This window comes from Dama dama, chromosome 33 (assembly GCF_033118175.1).
Source record: "Dama dama isolate Ldn47 chromosome 33, ASM3311817v1, whole genome shotgun sequence".
In the NCBI taxonomy this organism is placed as follows: Eukaryota; Metazoa; Chordata; class Mammalia; order Artiodactyla; family Cervidae; genus Dama; species Dama dama.
Window position 1 is genome coordinate 29,952,213 of NC_083713.1, and position 26,967 is coordinate 29,979,179.

General features: G+C 41.9%; 1 protein-coding gene across 1 annotated transcript in view; it reads left to right on the forward strand.

The window, feature by feature from the left end:
• Positions 1-26,967, forward strand: part of LRP2 (LDL receptor related protein 2) — a 158,611-nt gene that overhangs the window by 127,949 nt on the left and 3,695 nt on the right. Inside the window, 19 exon segments of the mRNA XM_061135388.1 lie at positions 24-140; positions 721-837; positions 1,690-1,827; positions 4,240-4,362; positions 5,808-5,936; positions 8,928-9,059; positions 9,965-10,096; positions 11,537-11,680; positions 13,191-13,356; positions 14,933-15,061; positions 16,313-16,533; positions 17,322-17,498; positions 18,964-19,083; positions 20,599-20,689; positions 21,577-21,644; positions 21,833-21,950; positions 22,441-22,567; positions 23,819-23,896; positions 25,521-25,673. Of these exon segments, the coding sequence (XP_060991371.1) occupies positions 24-140; positions 721-837; positions 1,690-1,827; positions 4,240-4,362; positions 5,808-5,936; positions 8,928-9,059; positions 9,965-10,096; positions 11,537-11,680; positions 13,191-13,356; positions 14,933-15,061; positions 16,313-16,533; positions 17,322-17,498; positions 18,964-19,083; positions 20,599-20,689; positions 21,577-21,644; positions 21,833-21,950; positions 22,441-22,567; positions 23,819-23,896; positions 25,521-25,673 (2,480 nt within the window).

Sequence of the window (26,967 nt, forward strand, 5' to 3'; positions counted from 1 at the left end):
GGCCACGTGGCTTTCCTTTTCAGCCCCCCGGAAATGCACAGAGAGTGAGTTTCGGTGTGATGATCAGAACTGTATTCCTTCTCGATGGGTCTGTGACCAAGTCAACGACTGTGGGGACAACTCAGATGAGCGGGACTGCGGTAACTGTTACAGCAATTTGAGGGGCTCCCCGTAGAGTCTTGTACTAGGATCAGCATATTGGAGGGGAATAGGGAATTCAGTATTCTTTCTTGGGAAATCCCATGGATAGAGGACCCTGGCGAGCTACAGTCCATAGGGTCACACAGAGCTGGACATGCCTTAGCCACGAAACAACAGGGACTTCCAATGTGTGTTTGTAAGGTTTTATAGAGTAAGATGATTTTTGTGTATTTTAGGTAATATATAAACCTTAGCATGACAGTACCTTCTTCTCTGTACTTTCTATGACTTATGATTACCTTAGAGCATTCTAGATCAATAATAGGGGAAAATCACAAGAGAGTTTTTAAAATCTCATTTTAGCTAGAGGAGAGATTGGTACCTCCATCTCCATATCTTGAATGGGGAAGGTGTAACTTTTGAGAGTTTACTCACTCACTAACCACAAGTTGTGGGTTTGTTGTGAGCCAGTCACTGGGTATGGATAGGAATGCGATAGAATACTTACTACCCTCCACAGAGCTAGGACTTGTCCGAGAATACCAAGGCACCTTCGAAATAACATTCTTTCCTTTTCAGAGATGATGACCTGCCGTCCTGGATATTTTCAGTGTGATAGTGGGCACTGTGTTTCTGAACATTTGAAGTGCAATGGGTTGGCTGACTGTCACGATGCCTCTGATGAAGCCAATTGTCGTAAGTTTCTAGACAATTGGTATGGTTATGGCTGTTTAGACCCATTAGCCACCGCTTCTTAGATTGAAAGGTCATAGATATTTTCTATTTAGCAGTCATTGATAATTATCAATTGACATGGAGCTTGAGTCTTCATGTCTATATATTTCACAGTTGTCATTCAAGTACATTTCACTAATAATATTTCAAATAATATATATATATATAGAGAGAATATATTATGTCTGTGGTGATGAAAGTATTTATATATTATCAACTACTCTACAAATCATTAATCAGATAAAACTTGGCAGGAAAAGAATATTCAAGCAATGAATAAATGGGTATTCAACCACATTGAAGTTCTAGCATTAAGCATTTTCTGAATTGTAACAAAGGGATATAAAATTGTTTAAAAGTATAAAGCCTATATGATCATTTGTATTTTAGTCTTTTTGAACCACTGAATAAATATTAACTATTGATGCTTATCTATGATGGATTTTGTTGATCATGTGGTTGCCACATCTTAAAACCTTGGTTTCCAAGAGACTTTAAATGTATGATAGGAAAAACCAGTTCTGGCATTGCTGAAAAGTTTCACTTACCTGAAAAAGGAAAAACCCAATGCTGTTCATAGAATGACTCATGTCATTAAATATTGGGCTTAGTCAATTATCCTTAAGAAACATTCCATCAGAATTTCAGACGGTTTAAGGCCGCAGTACTTGTGTGGTTGAATCAGGAAAGAGCAAGCTATAATGGAACGCTTTATATTAGGAGAATTCTCTCTATAAAAGGAGAAATATCCAACTAGCTTTCGAGAAAGTATCTTTTTCTAATAATTTGAATATGTCTCCTCCCCACCAACAGCCACCCGCTTTCCCAATGGTGCATACTGTCCAGCTACTATGTTTGAATGTAAAAATCACGTTTGTATCCATTCATCTTGGAAATGTGATGGTGATAATGACTGTGGAGATGGTTCCGATGAAGAACTTCATCTGTGCTGTGAGTGAGAGATTGAGGGGTGCTGTTGTCAATGTTTCTTATGTGGAGCATAAGTGGGGGGACATTTGTACAACTTTCGTGTTGTTGGACACATGATCTGATTAGTGCACTTTAACTTGGCCTTCCTGCTTAGTTTTCTACTTGGGACATGAGAAAGTTGGGCAGACATCCATTGTTTTACACATTTTTGTGGCCTTTGAAAACAGTGTCCTCAAAAGAGATTGTTGGAAAACCAACACACATAAATAAAAGCAGGTCTGTTGTGGTCAAAGTCTGAGTTACGGTGGAGTGTGTATCTCTCCTGCTCCACCCCACTTTCGGTGCCTCTCAGAGTACTTCTGCCAAACCCCTAGAGCTTCACAGAACCCCTTTAGGAAATATTAAAACCAGTTAATCTTTAAACTCACTTCACTTTACATCATAATTCAAGCCCATCTAACTCCTTTCTGTTGTATGATGCATATTTATTTTTTAAATCAGTCAATCTCAATGTGGGTACCCATCTGAATCCCTTGGGGAAAAGTGCTTTGGAAGCACATGCTCTGGTCCCACTTCAGGCTTAGACCTATCAATGTCCAAGGACATTTTGGGTCTGGGCAAAAATATACCGAAAAAGCTCCTTAGGTTTTAATTTGGTCTCTTGGTTGGAAACTGCTGATTTTAGCAAAGTGAATGAACATAAGTTTGTTTTGATCATTTTGCTCCATGCCTTGAGTCATTGGAGATCTCAGGCATCATCTCTGTTACTAAGAGAGTCAGTATCACCTGGGGACCTGTTAGAAACACAGATTCATGGGCCCATCCCACATCTACCCAATCTGAATCTCTGGCAGTGGAGGCCAGCAGTCTCTGCATTAGTAAGCTGCCCACCCACCTCCGCAACCCCTCCCTCACCCACCAGGTGATTCAGATACAAGCCAAGCTTAAGACTGTCACATAAGTAGAAGCCCTCCAATCCTCTTGAAACTCTTAATTCTTAGTCTCATTTAGCTGTAATTCACTTCTGAGGTTCTCATCACCTCTTCTATTCAATTTCCTAGATTCCCCACTATTAATTTTAGCCCTCATTATTCAATTTTATGATTTGACTCTAGAAAATAATATATCAGAATATTCCTTCCATCAAGAGAATTTAATTATATTATATAATTAAAATACAAATTACATTATATTTTCCCAGTGGCACCCCAGTATTTCCCTTGCCACATCTTTTCTTCTAAGGAACTAACAATAGTTTGTTTTGTTTTTCACTTGCAGAATCTTGAAAAAGACCTTAAACATGTGTAACTGTCAGATAAGTCCTGGAAAAGTTGTTTCCCACTATAAGATAAAGTGCCCATAGTTAGAAAGATTGAACTTTGGGGAGGCAGAGACACAGCTACATGAAAAAGTGATCAGCGCTGTTTTATAATGTTATATTTGCCTTTCACCACATATAATCCTTGTGAAGTTCTATTAACAATACTTCCAAGAACCAACTTTTACAGCTGTTCTTTTTTCCCCTCAACCTCATTAAAAATCTCTCCTCTTGCTTCCTGTGTGTGGTACCAAGGCAGAAGGAAAATCAAACAGCCCATGTCGTCCATGGGAAAGAGGAAAACACCTGTGTGTTGGGTTCTGAATGCCTGGTACATGCATAGAGGATCATGTCCCTGTTCTAACCAAGGGCCCTGGGTTTTACCTGTAGGTTCCTCACAGGGGCATGAGCATCAGCCAGAGATCTAACTCTGGGTAACAGAATGAGTCCGTGTTTGCTTTGAGATGTCAACTTTGAAAGTAATAGGTGAGGAAATTGAGGAAGGAAATTCCATCACGGTGTAGAACTTTAATGAGAAGACTTCATTTTCTGGACTGTAGTCAGAGGGACGAACAGTGAGCTCCTGGCTGTTAGGATGAGAGTTCATGTATGGTCCTGCTGGTCTCTCCAACCTCCCGGCCACCGTTGTCCTCCTCACTCTGTGCTCCAGCCACAGAGATCTTTTATTCAGGTCCAGAAGCCTGCCATCTTCTTCCTGACCCAGACTTCCCATGTGAAGCCTCTTCTGATCCCTCCTCCCCTAGATCTATATCAGATCTTCCCAGGAGATGCTTTCATTGCATGTTTCCTTTGGGGCCCTTACCACAGTTGTAGTTGAATGGTTAATTTGTGAAGTTGGTTTCTCTGCTAGAATAAAAGTCCCATGAGGATAAGGACTGTGTCTTTCTTTTCCCCAGTTGAACCTGGTATGTAGTGGAGCACCAGGGTGTCAACGAGACTCTCAAGATGTGTTTGTCGATTGGTTAATCAAATAAGCCAATAAGGGGCGAATCAAGCAAGCCCAAGCCTGGTGCTGGCAACAGGAGTGTTTTTAGATATTGACCCTTATGTTCTACTCTGAACGTAAGCTTTTGCTTTTTCATCTTGTGTTCTAGTAAATGTTGCCTGTGACTCACCATACCGTTTCCGGTGTGACAACAATCGCTGCATTTATCGTCATGAGGTGTGCAACCAGGAGGATGACTGTGGAGATGGAAGTGATGAGAAAGAGGAGCTCTGTAAGCAAAAGTCAAAAGGGAGAAGGGAAAAAGAAAGGCCCCCAATTGTCTGCAGTCCACAAAATGTCCCTCAGGGATTTCAGTTTGTTCTATAGAGGCTTGAGTTGTGCATATGACTGCAGATCTCCATGGACATTGTTTGCAAGACTCCCTAAACACACAGTACTCAGGTGCAGCCCATCCCCATTCTTCCTGTTTCATTTGAACCAGAAGTTGGAAAGTTCCTTAAGGAAGTGAGAACAAATACTAAATAGTGGTTTGAGTCCCACTTGAAAAACTAATGGTTTATCTCTTTTCAAAGATGAGGTTTGGTCACTCTTCAGCCTAGAGCTTCTAATTGTTCATCTAGGGATGGGAACTTCTCAGTGTCCTGCTGAAAAGCTCATGTTGAATAAGGCAGCACTAGTGTTCACAGGGCTTATCTAATATCCTTCTTTAAAATGAAAATGCATTTCCCAGAAGAGAAAAATGATAGATTATTTTACGAGATAAATGGCTGCATTTAATATTTTAGGTGTTGAGAAATCTGTGCTTTTCCATTTTGAGACTGTTTTCCATATATCCATTGAAGGAAAGGGCTGATTAATTTTCTGGGCAATTTAATTTACCTAGAAAAAGTCAGTGAGGACGGTTATTTATCCTGAGTCCAATTACTTTTTTCCTAAAAGGATATTATCTGGGGAAATTTAGATAAATGCTTTTCTACTCTCTATTCCTTATATTGATGTGGCCTTAGAATGCTTACTGCCAGTTGCCATCCTGTGTCAGGCAGACTTTGATCCTATTGCCATGTTCAAGTTTGTACCCTCCCTCTCCTTCCCCTTTTTGGGGCAGGATGAATCAATGGTTATAACATTGTTAATATGTTTGTTTGAAGCATAACACAAAAGAATGAAAGCCTCGAAATAAAACCTTTTTTAAAAACTGGGGCAGGTTTGCCTTTTCCTCTTCTGTTTCCACTTCCTCTATTAATCATGCCAGATATTTGTAGGATATGATCAAATCCCAGAGTGGAAGAAAGGGATAGGAAGCTAAAATTCTTCCCATGGAGGAGGATGTTAGAGGAATCACTGCTAGGCATCGCAGTAGATGAACTGCAACATTTCAGTGGCTTATACCAGCAGAGGCCTAAAGTTTGAGGAAGGTCAGGCAGCCCCCTTCATCCTGTATTAAGCCATCTGGAACGCATAGTCTTCAAGGTTGCTGAGACGGGAGAAGAGAGAAATGGAGGAAACAGTTTCCTTACTTCCTAGGCCTGGAAGTGACAGATGTCCATTACGTTCATAGTCCGTTGGTTGGATCTGCCCCCAAGCTAACTGCAAGGGAGACCAGGAATTGTAGGGAAGCACCAGCTTATTTGTGAGAAACACTGTCTCTGCTAGAGAAGGAAGCATCTTGTTTCACAGAAGATAATATTTTGACTTGAACTTATTGTTAAATTATAGGTGTAGCACCAACTCCTAGGCCTTGCACACCGGATGAATTTAAGTGTAGCAATGGGCGTTGCATTCCACAGCACCGGGTGTGTGATCATGTTAATGACTGTGGTGACAATTTCGATGAGATGGGATGCAGTAAGTAAATAATTATTTTTGTACTTCATGGTAGTAACTCAGGTTACCTTACTGAAAAATTTGCAATAACATAAAGTAAACAGTAACCACATTTGTCTTTAGTTTACATGCTGTGTTTCTTTATTGAATACTTTTTCTATACCAGACATTGTGCTGAATACTGCATGGACTATTTCATTTTATCCATGTAACAAGCCTGTGAGTTAGGAATTGTTTATGTCTCTGTAACTCTCTTTTAAACAAATGAGGAAGCCACCCTACAGGTTAAATAAATTGGCCATGTCTCCCTGTCATTAAGAAATTGAGTCAGGATTTGAACTCTGGTCTCCTTAGCTGCAAGGCACATCCTCTTCCCAGTTCACTAGGTAGCTGTCAGCACCTTAAAGCTGTTTATTTTGTTTCTTAGTTTGCACATTTTTTTTTTCCTCTTAAGCCAAATGCAGTATCTTTGGCACAGAGGGGAAGAGTAGTTGGTAAGAATGGAGATGTCAGGACATTCTTAGTGGTCCAGTGGTTAAGACTCTGTGCTCCCAATGCAGGGGGCCTGGTTCAATCCCTGGTTGGGGAACTAGATCCCACATGTTGCAACTAAAGATCCCATATGCTATAACTAAGACCTGGCACTGCCAATAAATTTAAAAAAATATTTTTAAAAGAATAGATATGTCACAGGAAACCTTGGAAGGAACACTTACTTTTAAGAGAGGATTTTTGTATAGGAAAAGTGTGATGCACACAAACAAGGGATGATTCTAGCTTAACATGAAGTGAATGTTGGAATGGCATGCTAATAATTTGGTAGTCCTGTATAGCATTTATGAAATGCTTTCACATACACTCTTTTTTTTTATATATGTAGTTTTTATCTATTTATATATTTTTGGCTGCACCAGTTCTTCATTTCCATGCGGGGGCTTTCCTTTAGTTGTAGGGAGAGGGGGGCTACTCTTCATTGCAGTGTGTGGGCTTCTTGTTGCAGTGGCTTCTCTTGTGGAGCACAAGCTCTAGGGTGTGTGGGCTTCAGTAGTTGAAGCTTCCAGGCTAGAACACAGGCTCAGTAGTTGGTTGTGGCACATGGGCTTAGTTTCCCCACGGTATGTGGGATCCTCCCCGACCAGGGATTGAACCTGTGTTTCCTGCATTAGCAAATGGTTCTTCACCACTGAGCCACCAGGGAAGCCTTACATACATTCTTTAATTTGTTACTTAAATTAGCTCCAGGGGATTACTGCTGTTATGTCTAAAATAAAGCTCAGAGAGTTTAAATAACTTGCTTGAGGTCACCAGAGTGGCAGGGGCAGAATTGGAATAGGCCTGGGACTCCAGACTGGAAGAACTGGCTCCCACTTCCTCTGCCACTAGCTGTTCCGCTTAAGAGTACATACTAACATTGCTAGGCCTCAGTTTCTTTTTAGGAAAAAGGAGGAAGTTCTTCAAACCCTACAAGTCTGGACTTGGTAACATGAGTTAGCTTCACATGCTTCCAACTTCCTGGGCTTTATTAGCCTTTTTCTGAGGCCCCTCAAGGATTTCCTGGCAAAATTTTCTTCTGGGTGGGTTACAAAGGAAGATGAAGAACCAACCATATTTAGTTGATTTGCCATTTGTTTGACACACTTTCTCAATAGGATTGGAGTTTTTGACATAATAATGTGACTTAAATTAAATATTTAAAAGGCATAAACATGAGGGAATTTGCAGAACCGAGAGGCTGATTCTGATGCCTGGAGACTAACTGACAATGTGAGTGGTTCCAGGACTTTGGGGTATTTCCAAGTTAGGCTTGGGTCAAGCATTGGTTTCTCTTTCAGTTGCCTGTGCAAATTAAAAGGCTTAAAATCAGCCATAGTACCTTTTCTTTTTAAGGTAACTTCCTTGCTGAGGAATTGTTTGTTTATATTTTTGGTTGTGCTGGGTCTTCATTGTTGTAGCAATTAGGGGCTGCTTTTGTGGAGCGTGGGCTCTAGTAGTTGCCGCTCGAAGGCTCTAGAGCACGGGCTCAGTGGTCGTGGAGCATAGCCTTGGTTGCCCCATGGCATGTGGGCTCTTCCTGGACCAGAAATCGAACTGGTGTCTCCTACCCTGAAGGCAGGTTCTTCACCATAGTACTCTCCCCACCGCCATTTATTTTTATTAGCTGGAGGCTAATTACTTTACAATATCGTAGTGGTTTTTGCCATACATTGACATGAATCAGCCATGGATTTACATGTGTTCCCCATCCTGATCCCCCCTCCCACCTCCCTCCCCATCCCATCCCTCTGGGTCTTCCCAGTGCACCAGCCCTGAGCACTTGTCTCATGCATCCAACCTGAGCTGGCAATCTGTTTCACACTTGATATATATACATATTTCAATGCTATTCTCTCAGATCTATTCAAATGACATTTAATTAAAAGCAGGGTTTATTTAAGGGGACTAGGTAGCCCAGGCATTAATGTGGTACGGAGGCAACATTTCTTTTCAGATATTAAGCGGATCTGTGATGGAATTCAGTCTTGCTGCATTGGGCTAGTTTGACTAAGACATAGAATTCTCATTTTAAATACCAGTTCTTGGGTGCTGCTCATCCGTTTGCTTTCCTTTTCATTTCCTTTTCTCCTCCTCCTTTTTTTTAAAACAGGGTCAATGCCTTCTATTTATATGTATGTGTATATATATGCTATATATTGCTATATATATATATATTAGAAATATATATATATATATATATATAAAATCTGGGCTTCCCAGGTGGCACTCGTGGTAAAGAACCTGCCTGACAATGCAGGAGATGTAAGGGACACGAGTTTGATCCCTGGGTCAGGAAGAGCCCCTGAGGAGGGCATGGCAACCTACTTCAGTATTCTTACCTGGAGAATCCGATGGACAGAGGAGCCTGGTGGGCTACGGTCCATCTGTAGGTGTTCTTCTGATGGGCCACTTGAGTGTTCACTTGTGCTTGATCTGCTTTGTATCTTTCATTTGTGATGCTGGGATTTTGCATTTCAGATAGAGGAAAAGACAGATCATGTGCTGAAAATCTGTGTGAACACAACTGTACCCAGTTACGTGAAGGAGGATTCATCTGCTCCTGTAGACCCGGATTCAAAGCCGATAGTATTGACAGAAACCTCTGTGAAGGTCGAGTATATTTCCTCCAGTTCCTATTAGGAGAACCTTGTGCTTTTTAGGTTCTCCACTCATTCCCTTTTATTAAACATGGTTCAATTCCCTTCATGGGGCTGAGCTCATGCCAGTTGCTTTTTTCCCATGCTGTCTTATCGGTGTCTGGCATAGCACTGGGTGATCGTTCATCTTCAGTAATGTCTGTGAAACTGATGTGATGAATGAAGGCATGGGTGATGATGGCTCCTTATTGTATCAGTGTGTGAGATCAAAATTTCTTTTTAACAAACACAAGTCTGCCTTTCTTCAGACAATACATATCTATTACACCCCTCCATATGTCAGACTTATGTAAATGAGTTCTAAGATGGGACGCTTACCAAGATGGTAAATATCAAGTAGGATTTTAGGTGTATTTGGTCATTTGAATTTACTGTTCCTATTTCATGATGTACCATACTCAGATGATTAGAATAGTTCTTTTGAGGGCTGATGCCTAAGAACTCAATTGAAAAAGCCAAATCCGTGCCGCCCCTTCCTGGAGCCACTTAGCAGGAGGGAAGTGGTACCAAATATCAGTGGCACAACAGCTGCTTCCCCAAAGGGAAAATCTTGTTCTGCTGTTGTACAGAGTCAGACTGCTTCTGTTTAAATCTGGTCTTTGGGACTTTGGGTTCAATAACAGTCCATACCTGAGAGAGTCGTTTTGGAAGATTAAATGAGGGAAAAACTTGAAATGCATGTGAAGTAGTATCTGAAGTTTGGTCAGTGTTCTGCAAATGTTGGCATCATGACTTGTGTTCATCTGCACTTTTCTCATCCTTATTGCTTGTGAATATGGATTTAAACAGAAGCAGGATCTCTAAGGAAGGGATGGGCTCTAAGCAGATGTTGCCCACTTGGTTTTATTTTGCCTGCAGACATCAATGAATGTATGCAATTTGGGAGTTGTCCCCAGATCTGCCATAACACCAAAGGAAGTTATGAGTGTTCCTGCGCTGAAGGATTCACATCTCTGAGTGACAGATACGGAGAACGGTGTGCGGCTGACGGTATGATGTGTTGACGGGGTATTAGTCTGGATTTAGCCTCTGTTCCACCTGGATAAAAACTAAAAGAGTGGACAAGATATGCCTATCCAGAGGATTCAGACAACAAATGCTTCTGTGTAGGATGGTGGTCAGCAAAGCCTTCCACTCCACTGAGGTCAAGGTTTGAGGTCCAGTAATCCAAAATAGGTCACAAAACACATCCCATTCAATGGGTCATAGTCAGTTGGGGCAGATCAGGAACACTCTGTTTGTTGACAAACATTTTTTTTGTTGTTGTTCATGGACTATTGATCACAGACAGAAAGAGTCTGGCTTATTCACGACATCAATCATTAGCTCCGCATTTTTGGTTAATGCCAGTATCTGTGAATCAGGCCTGAGTGAAAGCAGAAATAGAGACTACATAAAAATGGCAAAAGAGAGAGTCAGAAGTATCCAGTCCAGATTTCCAGAGTTCTGATATAAATCAGCATATCTCAGTAAAGGAGTCTTTATAATCTTATGGATATGAATTTAAAGTTTGTAATTGAGTTTAAGGACTTGATAAGAAGGCGACATTTTTATTTTGCATATTAAGGGTAAAATGACTGTTCAATTTCTTTGTACAAATTGAGTTTTTGTACAAAGCATACATTTGACTAGCATACTTGAATATTTTACCCTCTAAGCATTTTTGACTCTGAATGCAAACTAGGGTGAAGGCATTTGAACAGTTGGTGTGGTAATTAAGCAGCAAATTAGAAAATCTTCAACTCTTTTAATCAAAGAGATGACTGAAATGAGAAATTTATATAAAACATTATATCAAGATAAAGGAGATATATAAAATGAACTTTTAAAAGTTACTTAAATTGGGTTTGATTGACATTACGCAAGTAAATTAAAAAAAATTCTAGACAGTGTATCTTGGAATAGTCACTATTTACATAGCTGCTTTAACTAAAAAAAAAAAGAGAAAACAAGAACAAGCTGGTTTTTTGTCATTAGCTAGAAGCTAAGTTGGGTCATGGAGCTGATTACCTGCTAAAAGAATCATTAAAATCTGTCAGTAAAAAATGAGAAATGAAGACTTCTGGGTAAACTTTTAGTAAGACTCTACATATTGAATTTCTTCTGTGAGACTGAATGTCTACAATCTTATTTGTTTTATTGTCAGTGAAAAAAAAAAATCAGTGAAAAAGAGGTAACTATCCAGGGATCTTAGTCTTTGCTTTGCTTTAAACCGTTATATAAAGAACTGATTATATCCCTAAACAGAAATGGAGACAAGAATGTCACAGATTTTGCAACCCAGTTTATGGTCAGCTCCACTATTAGCAGAGTTCAGTTCCTAGAAAAATGTGTGTGTGTGTGTATAAGGACAGGGAGGATATCTGCTGTTTTATAACCTAAATTCAGGTAGAATTCAAATAGATTAATCAGCCCTTCTTTTGTTTCCAGGTAGTCCTCCTTTGCTGCTACTGCCTGAAAATGTGAGAATTCGAAAATACAACCTCTCATCTCTTCAGTTCTCAGAGTACCTGGAAGACCAGGAGCGCATTCAGGCTATGGATTATGATTGGGATCCGGAGGGCACAGGCCTCAGTGAGTATGAGCCCTGGCATCTGTCACCGATATCAGTTGAATCCCCTGAGTGATAAGGTGTTGAACTTTGGAGAACTGATTTTTAATGAGTAAGTGCTGTTGCCTGAGTGGAAGAGGGTGCTCCTCCCACCCGGCATGCTCCAGACCATTTAGCGTGACCATGTGTCCCAGCCTGTTTCCCCCTTAACCTTCTCGCATGTCTGGGGACTGTCCTTTCAGGACCGCCTCACATCCCTTTGTTCACTCTCTCCTTGTCTTTGCTCTTGCCAAGACTGTTCTTCCCCACCGCTGTATGGTTGGAACATTTCTACTCAAAGACCCAGTGCAAAGTCACCTCCCCTCTGGTATCTTTGATAATCACGGTTCTGTGAACCTGTAGCATTTTATCCACATTGGATTGAGTTTACAGCTAGTTGTCCACACATCTGTCTCCCTACACCTTAACCACATACTCTTTGGAGACAGAGATTGAATCGAATTCATCTCTACTTGCCTGGCATCTGACCCAGCATCTAGTTTAGTGTATGTGGTGGGTAGTTGATGGAGGAAAAATGAGTGATGCTTACTGCTAAGTCTCTTATGGTTCTGTATGGCCTGTGGGAGATGGTTGTTGGGCAGAAAAACTTATATTGTATGCCTGTCTCCCTCATCTACTGGCTTTATGACCTTAAATAATTGTGACAATTCTCTGGATCTCTATTTCTTTTCTGTAAAATAAGAGCAGTAATCTTGCTCAGCCTGACTCCCTTTGAGAGTTGTTTTGAAAGTCAAATGAGATGATAGATATGAACATGCTTTGCAAACTAACTATGTAAGATTTATTATTATTGTGTTTTCACATTTCATCGTACAATGCAGTAAACTTTTCAAGAATGGTTCCTACCTAGAGAAGTGTGTGCCCTGAAAGGCACAGTCTTCCTATGCTTTTAAAAAGAAAATGTTATTTTTTTTGGCCACAGTATGTGTCATGTGGGATCTTAGTTCCCTGACCAGGGATCGAACCCCCATTCCCTGCAGTGGAAGGCTAAGTCTTAATCACTGGACCATAGGAAAGTCCCTTCCTATGCTGTTTAAAGTGCCTGCTATTCAATATCTTTTAGTTTATACATAAAATAAAACTTCTCTTCTACACAGCTTCATTACTGCCAGTATGGACTTAAACTCTTAACAGTTTGATCCTAGTTAATCTGTATATTCTTTTTTTGAAACTAGAACATGATCTTAATGAGGGTAAACAGGCTCTTGGCTGAAATACATTTTAATGAATTACCGTTAAATAGAGATGACTAATTATCAGTAGGTTATCAGTTGAAGCTTTTACAGCTAGTATCTCAAGTATGATAGATTTTGAGGTTTGATCTTAGTGGTTTCATTGAACTCTTAGTATTACAGGAACACTGGGGAAGCAGGGGCATCAGTGAATGAACAGTACTTCACCTGATTAGACTCCAGGTCTTCCCTTCCCTGATGCTGGTTACACGCACCTGATCCGTGTGTCTCACCTCCGCAGGTGTTGTATATTACACTGTGCTGGGGGAGGGCTCTAATTTCGGTGCTATCAAACGTGCCTACCTTCCCAACTTTGAATCTGGAATCAATAATCCTGTGATGGAAATTAACCTGGACCTGAAATATATAGTGCAGCCTGATGGATTAGCAGTGGACTGGGTTGGAAGGTAAGTGTAGCTTCATTTTCTTCTGCCTGTTCTACTTTCCTGGTCAGAGCTACCCTCTGCTCAGCTTGGCACATGAATTGAATTGACCCAGATTATGGGTGCACTCAGCCTCGGGGGCAGCTGAGTGATACCTGGACTTACTCCCGTCCCAGCATCTACCTCTGCTTACCCAAAGGGGTAATGGGCTAAACCTTATCACTTCCTATATTCTGTGTGCCTCAAAAATGTGGGGAAAGCTCCAAGGTCAAGATTTTATATTCTATCTAGGAGAGCATTTTTGGCAACAGAATTCTGGATTCCAAAATGAACTTTCAGTATGGAAGCACTGCTCATTTGGTGAAGAGATGGGACAGCCTTGCATTCTACCAGCAAAGCAGTTGAGGGGAAACACTTTCCTTAATGCTGATTATTTTGAGGAGGAACAGTCCACACGTTGTGTTCCTAGCAGGCTGTTATTTGAACAGATTGGAAGTTTGACTTTTCTGTTTAAAGTTTGGGTTTGAGCTAAGAAGGGTGCTCTTCTAGAACTTCAGGAACCAGGGCCAGTTTAAATAATGTCTAAATAAGAACCTTAAGTAGGTTTATCATCAGATAGATTCATGAGAGGCAAACTCATGTGGAAGAAACCTTCTTCAAGGAAGAGCCTTGGGTTGGAATAACATTTACGGGAAAGTGACTACATTATGATCAGAACTCAATCATTTGTAGAATCATTATGTCCTTCTAATGAAGTAGTAGTGGAAAATGTTTGTTGTCCTCTGAGACAACAGAGAGTCATCTATAGCATTAATTTTCACCTCTTCACATACTTGTCTAGTACTCCTGGAAGACTTGAGCATCTCTGCAGAAGTTAGGCAGGTCCCAATGTACCTGCAGGATAACAGGAGACTCATTTCAGCAACTCCTGTCAGGAAACAAGACCTTAGAGAGTCATGAACTGGCACCTCTAGACTTTAGCACCCCCTTCTGAAAACCATCCTGGCAATCGCAGATCTTTCTTCTTGTTTGAAGTTTTACCTCTTTCTCAGCCTTAGTGAATGAGTGAATTTAAGAAGGTACTGCTGCTCTTTCTGCTTGAGACTGAGACCTGAAGCCTGAGGAATAAGGGCAGGGCGGCTTTGCTGAGTTTGCTATTTTGAGTGGCTATTTCCACTCATCCTTGAAGCTGATGCCAGATTCCTAATGATTCTGGTGGACTCTTGGCTGAGGAGGAAGCTGACTCTCAGGCAGTCAGAATGAAAGGCCCACAGCCTTCCGACTCCTATCTAGAAGCAGTTGTCTCATAATCACGCCAGGTGTGAGGGTCACCATCATTACCAGTCCTGGCTGATACAGCTGCTTCACTAAATAGCCCCTTCAACCCCACACCCCATCACTTGTAACTTCCCTCAGAGGTCCCCTTGGCTGAAGAGACTGGGGCATTCCTGAGAGACAGAGGTTGTGCTCTCATCACTGGTGTCTGAGTAGCTGTCTCGCTGGCTAGAACTTCCAAACTAAATGCTCTCATCTTCACACCTCTACCCCAAAAGTCCAGTCTAGACTTTGCAGTTGTTTAACTTTGTCTCTCTAAATTCAGGCATATTTACTGGTCAGATGCCAGGAGGCAGCGGATTGAAGTGGCTGAACTTGATGGGAGGTACAGAAAGTGGCTGATTTCCACTGAACTGGATCAACCAGCTGCAATAGTTGTGAATCCCAAACTAGGGTAAGTACTTGAAGGAGTCCTTAATGTTCAATATTTTCCACTGGGTTCTGAAAAAAATTATTTTCAATAAATTTCAGTTATTCCCAATTGTACTGAAGTTGTCCTTGGACTTTTTTGAGTGACAGCTATGACTGTTTTTAAGAACTATAATATGCCCTAAAGATCATTTAGGACCAAACAGGCTTCAGTAGACAGACACTGTGTATGGGGAAGGGTTTAGCCACATTTTTCGACACCGCGGTTTGTCTAAAATCCACACATTTCTCAGCAGAATTTAGGGATTGACTAACACCTGATGATTGGTTTAGACTAGAGATTGCAAAGTGGTGGCTGATGGGCTAAATATGGCCCATATACTTATTGGACTTGAACTTCAGAGCTTTAAGTAAATGTAGTTGATAGCATTACATATTTAAAAGATGATTTATTTATTTATTGGCTGCATCAGGTCTTAGTTTCAGCACGTGGGCTCTTTGTTGCAATGTGAGGGTTTCTTTATAGTTGGGGGGCACAGGCTTAGCTCTCCTGAAGTACGTGGGATCTTAGTTCCCCAACCAGGGATAGAATCCAAGTCCACTGCATTGGAAGGTGGATTCTTAACCATTGGACCACCGGGAAAGTCCTGATAACATTAAAATTAAAAAAAAAAAAAATTTGTATTTCTGGTTTGAAAAATCAGAATAACTGGTAACCTTATGGGGATATGCCTTCCTTGACTCAGCATTGCCTGGAACTCTTAGGCTAGGGCTTGGCTTAATGTGGTGCTTGCCCATCACTCTACATTCACAGCTGCCCTGCACCATGCATTTATCTTGCTTGCCTGATTCTTTCTAGGTACTTAACGTGGTGTAATCCTTGGTTTACTCAGTTCTTCTACAATCCAGTATTAATTGGATGCAAAATAATACATTTTCAACGAGTTAGGATGAGGAAAGGAGTCTTTTATTTTTTTTCTCAGATAGATTCCAAACACAGGATAGTGCCTTCTTAAACAGTGGGCATTCAAGAAACAGCTTTTGTGATTATATATATTGAAGGGTCTGGATATATATCCTAGGACAGGACTGTCCAGGTTGTATTTGGAATGTGCAGTTCTCATGAAGGAGAGCTCACAGATGCGCCAGCTCCTCACTGTCTCTCCCTGTCCTGTGTAGATATAAAAGTAGCATCCTTTAGGACCCAGGCCTCTTTGAAAATCAGTTGGTTTTTCCACCTGATGAAATGCTGCCATGAGGAAACCTTCTGTTACAGGTTTATGTACTGGACTGACTGGGGCGAAAATCCTAAAATCGAGTCCGCTTGGATGGATGGGCAGCGTCGGAAAGTCTTGGTTCAGGAGGACCTTGGTTGGCCAACAGGCCTCTGTATAGATTATGTGAATGGTGACCGGATCTACTGGAGTGACCTCAAGGACAACATTGTTGAAACCATCAAATATGATGGAACCGATAGGAGAATTGTGGTAACTTCAGGTTAGAAATTTCACTTCCAATTTCATATATTAATTAATGTGTTTCCAGTCTCTTCGCCCCACTTTTCCCAAGGAGGAATCCTAATCTTAGGAGATGGTTTATATAGTTTCTTTGATACCATTCTGCCCAGCTCCCAGCTGCTGATTCAAATGCAAATGAACCTGTTAGGAGTTCTTTCTTGTATCATAAGTCATTTTTGTATCATAAAAAAAAAAAAAACTGCTCTTGGCATCAGATGTTAAAATAACTGTTTCTTGTTAGGTTGCCCTGATAGAGGTGACGATCCTATGTTACAGTGGTTATATCCAGGTCTAACTCCTTCTAGATACATTAGTTTTTAATGTGCTAAATTGCCTTTTATGCAAGACTGGAAACATTTAGGAGAGTAGCATTTTGTTTTCTTGCCTAAATTCTACAGACCTGAAAAATCCAGCACGTATCGAGTTTTCCTGATAAGTGGTAGCTTATGTTTAAGGAAAAAAAATTCTCGGCCATACAAATTGTTTTCTAAAAGTAAAATAAAATCAGCAACTTGAAAGTGAGTGAGTCCTGTATAATTGGTGTCAGCCTGTAGGCATTGATCCAATTTAATTTCTCTTATCTTGATCTCCTGGCATGGCAGACGTTCATGGCCATGTGCACAGAGAGTCTGTGAATGTTGCTGGAATTTTAAGGTGTTGCCTTAGAGATTGATTTGAGCAGCTTGACTTCCAACCTAGAAGTGGAGCTTGGGTATCTTCTTTTCAATAACCTTGTTTTGTTTTTGCTTTTTCCTTGTGGGTGAACAGCGGTGAACCCTTATAGTCTGGACATCTTTGAGAGCCAGTTATACTGGACATCTAAGGATAAGGGAGAAGTGTGGATCCAAGATAAATTTGGGCGAAACAAGAAAGAGAAATTGCTGACAGTGAACCCTTGGCTTACTCAAGTTCGAGTCTTCCATCAACGGAAATATAATCATTCAGGTAGTCACAAACCTTATTTCAAATTAATGGCTATAGTCTTTCTGGAAAATGGTGGTGGATAATAATAGCTGACCTCCCTGTGCTGGAAAGGTGTGTGTGTGTGTGTGTGTGTGTGTATTTTAACCATTTTGACGAGAGAAAGATAAAATTGGAGACAAAATGAAATGATGCACACCATCAGCAGATATGAAGTAAAAAGCCTTCAATCCTTGTTGTTGCTTGCAGTGTGGGAATGTCCTCTTAGGCCACAGAATCCAGTATGGGCTAGACCCCTGATAAATGTAAGTGGGGTTGACAAGTCACATAATAGGTTTCAGGGACATCAGAAGTCTTACCCACTCTTCACAACTGCAAGGTCAGGCTAGTCAAGTCATCCCGAGCTAGGCATGCCTAAGCCTTAAAGCTTGAAGGATGCATTTTTACATTCTTCCTTCTTATTTTCTTGGTTCTGGGTCCTGCTTCTTCAGGTGGTGGTGGTGGTTGCTTTGTTGCTAAGGTGTGTCTGACTCACTGTGACCCCATGGACTGTACCCCATCAGGCTCCTCTGGCCATGGGATTTCCCAGGGCAAGAATACTGGAGTGGGTTGCCATTTCCTTCTCAAAGGGATCTTCCTGACCCAGGGATTGAACCCGTCTCCTGCATTGCAGGCAGAGCCAGGGGCAAATGTTCTAACTCATCCTTCATCGTTGTGTGGAGTAACGTGAAAGGGAAAGGACATTTTTGAAGTGAGGAAAGGAACTAGAAATCTGCCCAAGTCACCGAAGCAGTAGATAAGCTTTAAACCCAGAGATGATTTTTAAACTTTATTCCATTCAACCCATAGCTCAGCAATTTTCTATTCTGGTCCAGTTGTCAGTAAACCCAGTTCCAGCTTGAATTCTATGGCTGCGTGTGAGCCCTATCCCAATTCGATTTAAATCTGGATTTCTGTGACAGGGCCTCAATAATTGTAATAAAGGAGATGCTGATAATCATAGCTGTAAATTCCCTAACCTTGCAAATAATGAAACTGAAGCCCAGAAGAAAAACTTCTCTTTGGAGAGCAGGGGTGAAAAAATCACATCCACTGTATGCTTTGACTGGATCACACTTTTGGATCTATCCAGATGTGGATATTGACAAACCTTGATATAACAGTGGAGTCTTACTGACCTTTTGAAATATCTCAGGTTGCTTAGCGCTGGCTTGCCAGGGCCATAGGGGATATAAGTGATGCCACTAGAAAATGTGAGGGGCACAGAAGTGGGGTGGAGGGCACAGGGAGGGACAGCACCGTGTTGGTGAGGGAGCAGGGGAGGGTAGTGTAAAGGGGGTCATTTGTCAGGTGTCACGTGGCCTAAAGGTATCAGGATGCTGCCTGAGCTCAGACGTCACCTGGCCACAACTCAGTGGATGGACATGCCCCTGGTTGGAGCATTCATTCCCTCCTTGGAAACTAATCGCTGTTCTCATCTGCTTTCCAGTGCCCAACCGCTGTAAAAATATCTGCAGCCACTTGTGCCTTCTGAGACCTAAGGGATACACCTGCGCCTGTCCCCAAGGCTCCAGATTTCTAGAAGGGAGCGTCACAGAGTGTGATGCAGGTAGGGATGCTGCCTGGGCAGCCGTGGGGGCTGGGGGGAGCTCCTTTGCCATCTTTAGTAGATTCCCTTACCTAGGCTTCACCTTTTTCAGGAGCCTGAAGAATCCCTGGGTACTGGTCTCTTGCAGAAGAGAGTGGGGGTGGCTGGAAGGAAGGATGGGAGATCTGGAAACTATGAATAGAGCTGAGTGGGACTGGAGGGGCTAAACAGGACTTGTGTCCCTGTGATTTCTGAGAATTGTTTGCCAAAATCTGTAGAGATTTACATCCAGTGCCCCTAAATCGACTGTTGTGTTGTCTTATAAAGACATTTTGAAGAGTGAATTTTCTATAAGGCCTCATCCTCCAATCTGCCCCATATTGGATCCCAGTCACCCCAGAATCTATTCAGCCCTATTGGGAGTTCCTCAAAATGGAAAACCAGGCTCCAGAGGTTGGGGGGTGGTGCTTATCCCGTACGGAGGGGAGACATAGAGTTCACTCTTTTTCCCATTTGCTTATTTCAAAGTTTTGACAACTGGAAAAGGGCCATGTTTTAAAATGTACTTTATGCTGTTGACAGATGGAAGCTGAAATAAATAAGCAGTGGTTTAATTCTCATCCCAAATGCTGTAGATGACCTATTCTTGGCAAGACCTTTCTTCAGTGACTTTATTAAGGAGTTAAAAAGCCGTAGTTAGTAACTAGTTAGTGTCCCTAACTAGTACCCAGTGCTTGAGAAGGATGATAGGAACATCATCCTGTTCACTAGCTGCCCATGTTGCGGCTCACATTCTGGGGAAATGAAGAGGCATAACCATGTTCTGCCACTAGGGGGAGCAAGCAGTGAAACAAGGCACCGCCTGTTGACTCTTCCCAGTCAGGCTGAAAAGTTGCAGGTTTAGAGCAAGAACTCAGCAAGTAACCGCCGCTTCCGCTCTCTCTATCCCCACTCTGTCCCAGTGCTACTGGGGAAGTATTTGCAAGATTACGACCTTTAGCAAGGGTAATTTTGAAGGTCTTAAAAAATGAGATCTCCTATCAGCTGTCTATCAAGCATCTATTGATCTGTATCTTTGTGTCTGTTTATTGATCAATGGATTGCTGATGCTTCAGAGCCTTTAGTGGATGTTTCAGGGTGTGCCTAAATTGAGCTCTTGGTTTAACTGGGTTCGAAAAGAAGCATTCTGAAAACTTCAGATGAAAATGTGAATGTCCTAAGAGATTTACCACAATGTTCTTTTTAACTATTAGTGTGTGTTTTCAGGAATCTAGTATCTCTCCACTATTTGGGGGTGGGGGAGGGCTGCTATAAACTGCCTTTTTTCCCTCCTATCAAATATATGTTAGTACCCAAGACCTTACTGATAAAGGAATTCATCTGACTTAAGGGCAAGTTACCGTTTTGATAGAGAGGAAAATCAGCTGCCCCACTCCATCCACTCCCTACTCCAGCTTGGGCTGAAACGAGTTTGCAGGTTGGGGGGCTCTGCTGAGTGTGGCTGACTCACACATGTGTGACTTTCCCTTTCTGCAGCCATCGTAAATGCTATCAGCATGCCTTCTCCATGCAGGTGTATGAATGGAGGAAGTTGCTATTTTGATGAGAATAACCTCCCCAAATGCAAGTAAGTCTGAATGTTGAGGTCTGAACTGTAGGTCTTACCCCTTCTGGGGGGAATTTGAGACCCTTAAAAACAAGCACAAGAGCTTTGTCAGTTTTCATATTATAATCAGCTTGCCCTCCAGTGGGGGAGTCCACAGAGAACTAAGGCAGTGCTTCTCAAAGTACCATGTGCTTTAGAATCACCTGGGGTTTTGGGAAAAATTGCCCATCTCATTCACAGGGATCCTGCATTTCTAACTCCTGCGGGGAAAGAAAGTGAAAGTGACAGTCTCTCAGTTGTGTCCGACTCTTTGCGACCCCGTGGATTATAGAGTCCACGGAATTCTCCAGGCCAGAATACTGGAGTAGGTAGCCTGTCTCTTCTCCAGGGGATCTTCTGGACCCAGGAATCGAACCAGGGTCTCCTGCATTGCAGGCGGGTTCTTTACCAGCTGAGCTACCAGGGAAGCCCCACTCCTGGGAGGATGCCACAGAATTGTGTGCCCCATTTTGGGTAGCAAGAAATGATAGCCCAATTTTCCTCCTTACCTGGGATTGCTGATTTTAACTGTGAGAGAGCAGCCATTAGCAGAACTGCTTCAGTGCCAAGCTCTCCAGAGGAAGAGACTGGGCTAAAGATTTGGAAAACGAAATTATCAAGAAAGTTCTTCACATGGTGCACAAAGATATTTAATGAAAGCATGTCCAAGGGAAAAGCACGATGAAGGTTTCCGAGTTTACTCTCCAAGGGAGAATTCCATAGATTAGAGAAGACACCAGTAGGTCGATTTGATGAGGCTGACTCTGTAGATGGCATAGCTGTTCCCTGTGAAAGTGAATTTCCATAGTCAGATTAGAGTTAAACCTAAGGAAGCAACAGCTCATGAATGGTTCTTCCTTTCCTTTCAGGTGTTCTAGTGGCTACATGGGAGTATATTGTGAAATGGGGCTTTCACAAGGCGTTCCTCCAGGAACAAGTAAGTTTTAAGGATAATGAGGGATCTGGGACTGCATCATGCTCCCTCAGTTGGGTGCTGTCTATAATCTGTTTAACTCAGTTTTGGAAGAAGTAAAGGTTCTCACCCCCAGGCCCTGCTGCTCAGCCAGCTCGCTCTTTTCCTTCTTCTCATGTTCATACATTTGCTTCTTCTTCCCTCTTCGGCAGCGGCATCCGTGCTGTTGACAGTCATCTTGATCATCGTAATTGCTGCTTTAGCCGCTTTCGGATTTTTCCATTATCGGAAAACTGGCTCCATTTTGCCTTCTCTGCCCAAGCTGTCAAGGTCAGTTTCATTATGTGGAATATTGAGTTTAGAAATCTGTATGATCTGTAACCACATGAATAACTTAGTTCTTTTTCAAATTAAAAATCATCCTAGAGTGTTCATCTACTCTGCAGAAACAAAAGATGCTGAACTGAAAGCAGTCACTTCTTCGATTGCTTCTCTAAAGCCCGAGTACAAATCACATTTTAGAGTGTAAATGGTTGTGTCTACCAGGTTACACTGTAGAACAGCGTCAGCTGTGTGAGGGGCCAGGCTTTCTTTCCCCTAGTGCCCGGCTGGCCCTCTCCTGGTCCTTAAGCATCCAGGAATGTGCTTGAGCACTTCTGGGTGACCAAGGGAATTTACTCCTGTACATGATATGTAAATTCAAAAGTGGGATTCAAGCCTTTCAATGAAGTAAGCAGTTAGCTAGGAAACTAGCTAGGCAATTATTGCAAAAGATTTAAAAAAAAAAAATAACAAGACACGTTTGATTATTTCTTTTCAGCCTAAGCCATCTGAAATCCTCTGAAAATGGAAATGGGGTGACCTTCAGATCAGGGGATGATGTGAACATGGATATTGGAGTAACTGGTTTTGGGCCCGAGTCTGCTATTGACAGATCGCTGGCGATGGTGAGTGTGGTTACAAAATGACTATTTGAAGGTTATCATTTTTACTGCTTTATCAAAGAAATACTTAAGGAAAATATATTTATTTATTTATTTGGGTGCATCGAGTCTTAGCTGCGGCGTGCGGGATCTTCATTGTGGCACATGGACTCTCTGGTTGAGGCCCATGGGCTCAGTAGTTGAGGTACCCGGGCTTAGTTGCCCTGCAGCATGTGGGATCTTAGTCCCCCAATCAGGGATTGAGCCTATTCCTTGCATCACAAAGTGGATTCTTAACTGCCAGACCACCTGGGAAGTCCCGAGAAACACAAGGGAATAAAATTCACCTAGTGAAAAAAAAAAAAAAAAAGAAATACAGTATGCCCCTCAGAAGAAAGTTGTCACTCTACAAAGTCCTAACTTTGAGCTTGTTGCAGAAATGTGTCTAAAAACATTAGTAATGAAATTGAAATGAACCCCTGAGCCAGAAGTAAGTCACACTGTTGACCTGGAATCCTGCACAGTTTTAAATTTAATTGAAATCTTAAAACAATCTATGTTTTAGGGAAACAGGGGAGAGGGACCATGATATTCTGTCTTTAGTTGATGACTTTTTGTATGTTAAAGGAAGAGGCAGGGAGATACATGTTGCCTAGTCTCATATATTTTCCCACTGATGTAGTGTTGGGATAAACATGGTTTTTAAGTCAGTGGTTGGTTCAAATCACAACTCTGCCAGCTTCTAAGTATGTAATAGTAGCATGGAGCTTGACTTTCCATCCCCATCTGTAGAGTGATCACTCCTGTGAGGACCAAATACTTTATGAGTGAACTAGGATCCACTGCAATGTTTATATTCGGTGATGGGAAGCCATTCTCAGCCTTCTGCCTCCTCCCCAAATCTTTCCTCTTTTGTCCCTGCCTAAAAGTGCAGTGTTATCCATTCTTCTTTCCCCTTCTGCCTCTTCTCTTTGCTTCTCTTCCACCTCCCACCCTTCTATGTCCAAAGCCAACCCCCAAGTGGCTTTGCCCATAGAGTACTCAGAAATGGGAAGAGTGTTTTTGTTTCCCCGAGCTGATGAGTTAGAGCATTTATGTTGCTTTACACGGTGTTTGCCTTATGGAGGTCTTGTGTCTCTGCTGGCTTTTCGTTTTTTGGCAAGTTCTCTTTTGGGTCAGTTCGGCAACGCACCTAACATACCTCCTGTAAGGAGTGCATCTTCTGCTGTGTGTGAACCAGGCTTGCATGGTATAATCCTTTTTATCCTTCATCAGAATGAACATTTTGCCACAGACTTCGGGAAGCCGCCCATAATATTTGAGAACCCGACATACACCTCCAAGGACACTGCCATCACAGCGGCTCAGCCAACATCAGCCCCGGTGAGAAACCACAGTCCTTTCTGACAGTTGCTGCTGCTGTTGAGTCTTGTTCTTTGGAATAATGTGCCTTTAGCATCCTCCCAGCCTTCCCTCCATGGAAGGAAGCACGGTGGTCCCTTCCTTGGCTTCACGCTCTGCAGTCACAGGACGGGCCCAAGGACAGAAGACCTGAAAACAATCAGAATCTTGGGCTTTGGCCTCCATTCTGGGGGTGCCAGCCAAGAGCAGTTTCATCCTGAGTGGCAGGGCATTCAGAGGCATGGCGGACGTGGTGCCTGGCACACACAGGTGCTTTGTGAATATCTGTGGGCTGAGTGAGCGGACAGTCCTCAGGCCATTATGCAGAGGCCTGGGGGACTGGGCACACACTGTCTGGTCCTTACTGGTATCATGAGGGTGTAATTTGAGGTGACTTCCCTGCTCGCCTTTCTCATACTTTTCTGGAAAGTGCAGAGGTCTCTGAGTTTGGTAGACGGATACCAAAACTTCCTTTGGTACAGTCCCGTTACTCACTTATCTTTAAGAGGAGCAGAGCGATAAATGAGACAGACGGACGGAGGGACATTTCGTCATTAGGTCCGGGTCAGCAGTCCCAGTGCCACTGCCAGTACCTGTCACTTGTCAGTTAGCCCGTCTGCTTGTCAGAACCACTAGAGCTAAACTTCCTTTGAATCAGGAGATATAGTACATTTTAGCATGACAGAAATATTTGAATCTCGAAAGCATTTTGCCTGATTCTTCAACATCCAGATAGTAAAATTTTAAATCACATGATAAAATAGATTTTTGGTATTTTCCCTTGAAATAAAATGAGGCCATGTTTATAAATGGGTTTCCCTTGTAGCTCAGATGGTAAAGAGTCTGCCTGCAGTGCAGGAGATCTGGGTTCGATCCCTGGGTCGGGAAGATCCCCTGGGGAAGGAAATGGCAACCCACTCCAGTGTCCCTGCCTGGAAAATCCCGTGGATAGAGGAGCCTGGTAGGCTGCAGTCCATGGGGTCGCAAAAAGTCGGGCACGACTGAGCGCCTAGTACACACACACACACACACATTTACAAATACATTTCCAGGTTTGAGAAGAAATGAATTGGTGAATGTAAAAATACAGGAAAAGTGGTGAATTTCTACCCTGTAATTTATTAATTCTATATCCCTGGTAACTTGTGCTTTTAAGAGGGAACCTTGGAATCATGTGAATGTTACAAAAAAAATATCTAGAGGAGTATTAATGTCATTATGCTTCTTGTTTTAAAAATTTTATTCTAAATAGCCAAAGGTAAAACACTCGGTTCACCAGTGAGTTTGGGAGTAATTCATACCAAAAATATAGTCAGCAGTGGGAATAAGGGGCCGTAGAGAAAACCATAGAAGTTGCTATCACTCAATGAGAGTGTGATCGGTAATGAGTGGATTTGTCTCCCAAGAATAAGGCATGAGATAGACAACTTAGTAGTTGGTGCTCCTGATTTGGGGGAGGTGAGACTGATGTTTATTGCTGGACCACAGGGCTGTTTTCATGGTATAAAAATGGTGCCTGGTCATATTTGTGGGGGAGCAAGGTGGTAAGCAGAATCAAAGAGTTGATAAACTTTACAGCAAAAATTCTTTGAAAACTGAATAATGGCCTTCCATATGCACACAGGTAACTGAATCTGGAACAGTGTATAACAAAAACTACGGCAGTCCCATAAACCCTGCTGAACTAGTTACAGACACAAAACCAACTTCCTCAAGTGATGAAACTCAGGTAACAGTGACTGGCATGATAAGGGATTTGGGAAGGACTTTGGAATTGCTGGGTTTATTAATCCTAGGCAAACTAGAGAGACTGTGATAGGCTCACAGATCCCAAGATGTGTAGGCAATTAGTAAAGATGATTTTAAAAATAATAAATTGAAAAAATTCTACTGAGTAAAGCTACATTCTAACATTGAGTTGGGTATGATGTTCCTTGTGACATGGGAGACAAAGCAGGAAAGAAGGGTGGCATACTTCTGAACCCAGCCTCTTCAAATCAGAGGCATTTGATTTGAGATAACAACTTAAAATGAGTAAAGACCTCACCGTGTCAATGCTACATATAGAGAACCTTTTCCTTTCCCACGCAATGCAATTTTTCTGCCGTGTATGTCTTTGTTCCCTTAATAATGCATGTTGCTTTTACTCTACTGTTACTGATGCTCACCACTTGATGGCACTAATCTACACTCGCTTGATCTTTCCATCTAACATCATTGTCCTCAATGTGCCAGGCACAGTGTTTAATACCGAAGAGTAAAAGATAAAAGAACACTAGATGAAGCTTCTCTATCTTGTCTGCAGACCCTTTGAAATTTGTAAACTATGTGGTCTACAAAGAGAAATTCAATAAATTTGATACAAAGCTTTACATGAATGGATAATATATCATTAGTTTTAATAGACACATAGGAAGAAGCTCTTTCAGATATAGCTGATTGATTCTGGGCAACTATTTTACCTCTGGGCACTGTTGGCATCTTGGGTTGGGCAGTCCTTTGTGGCACAAAGCTATGCTGCATGTTGCTGGACATTTTCGTGTTCCTGGCCCCTGTCCACCAAGTGCCCATAGTTTTCTCCAACGCATTGTGATCCCTCCCCTACCCTCAGCCCCTAAACATACACTCCAGTTGAAAACAGTAGGATCTGGAAAGTTAAAGGTTCTATGACTTTTGTGAAGTTATATGAAGGAACAAAAGCCCAATAGTAGTTAGAAATCTTACCATTTTATAGAATAATCCCTGTTCTCAAATTGCATAATCTATAAACAAAATTAGTGTCTGCAAAGTCATGCTGGATTGTCAGCACTTCACATTGGTTCCTGTTCTGCTCGTTCAGGTCAAAATAAAAGTTGAGCTAAATTGATGCTAATGAGGAGAGCTTATAACAAAGGTGCCTTTGTCCACCTTTTCATCTTTCTTTTACTAATTCCTTCTTATACACACACACACACACAAATGTAGTCTTAGGAATTTCCACTTTCATATTTTTGATATTTCATATTTTCAAACAATTGCATATT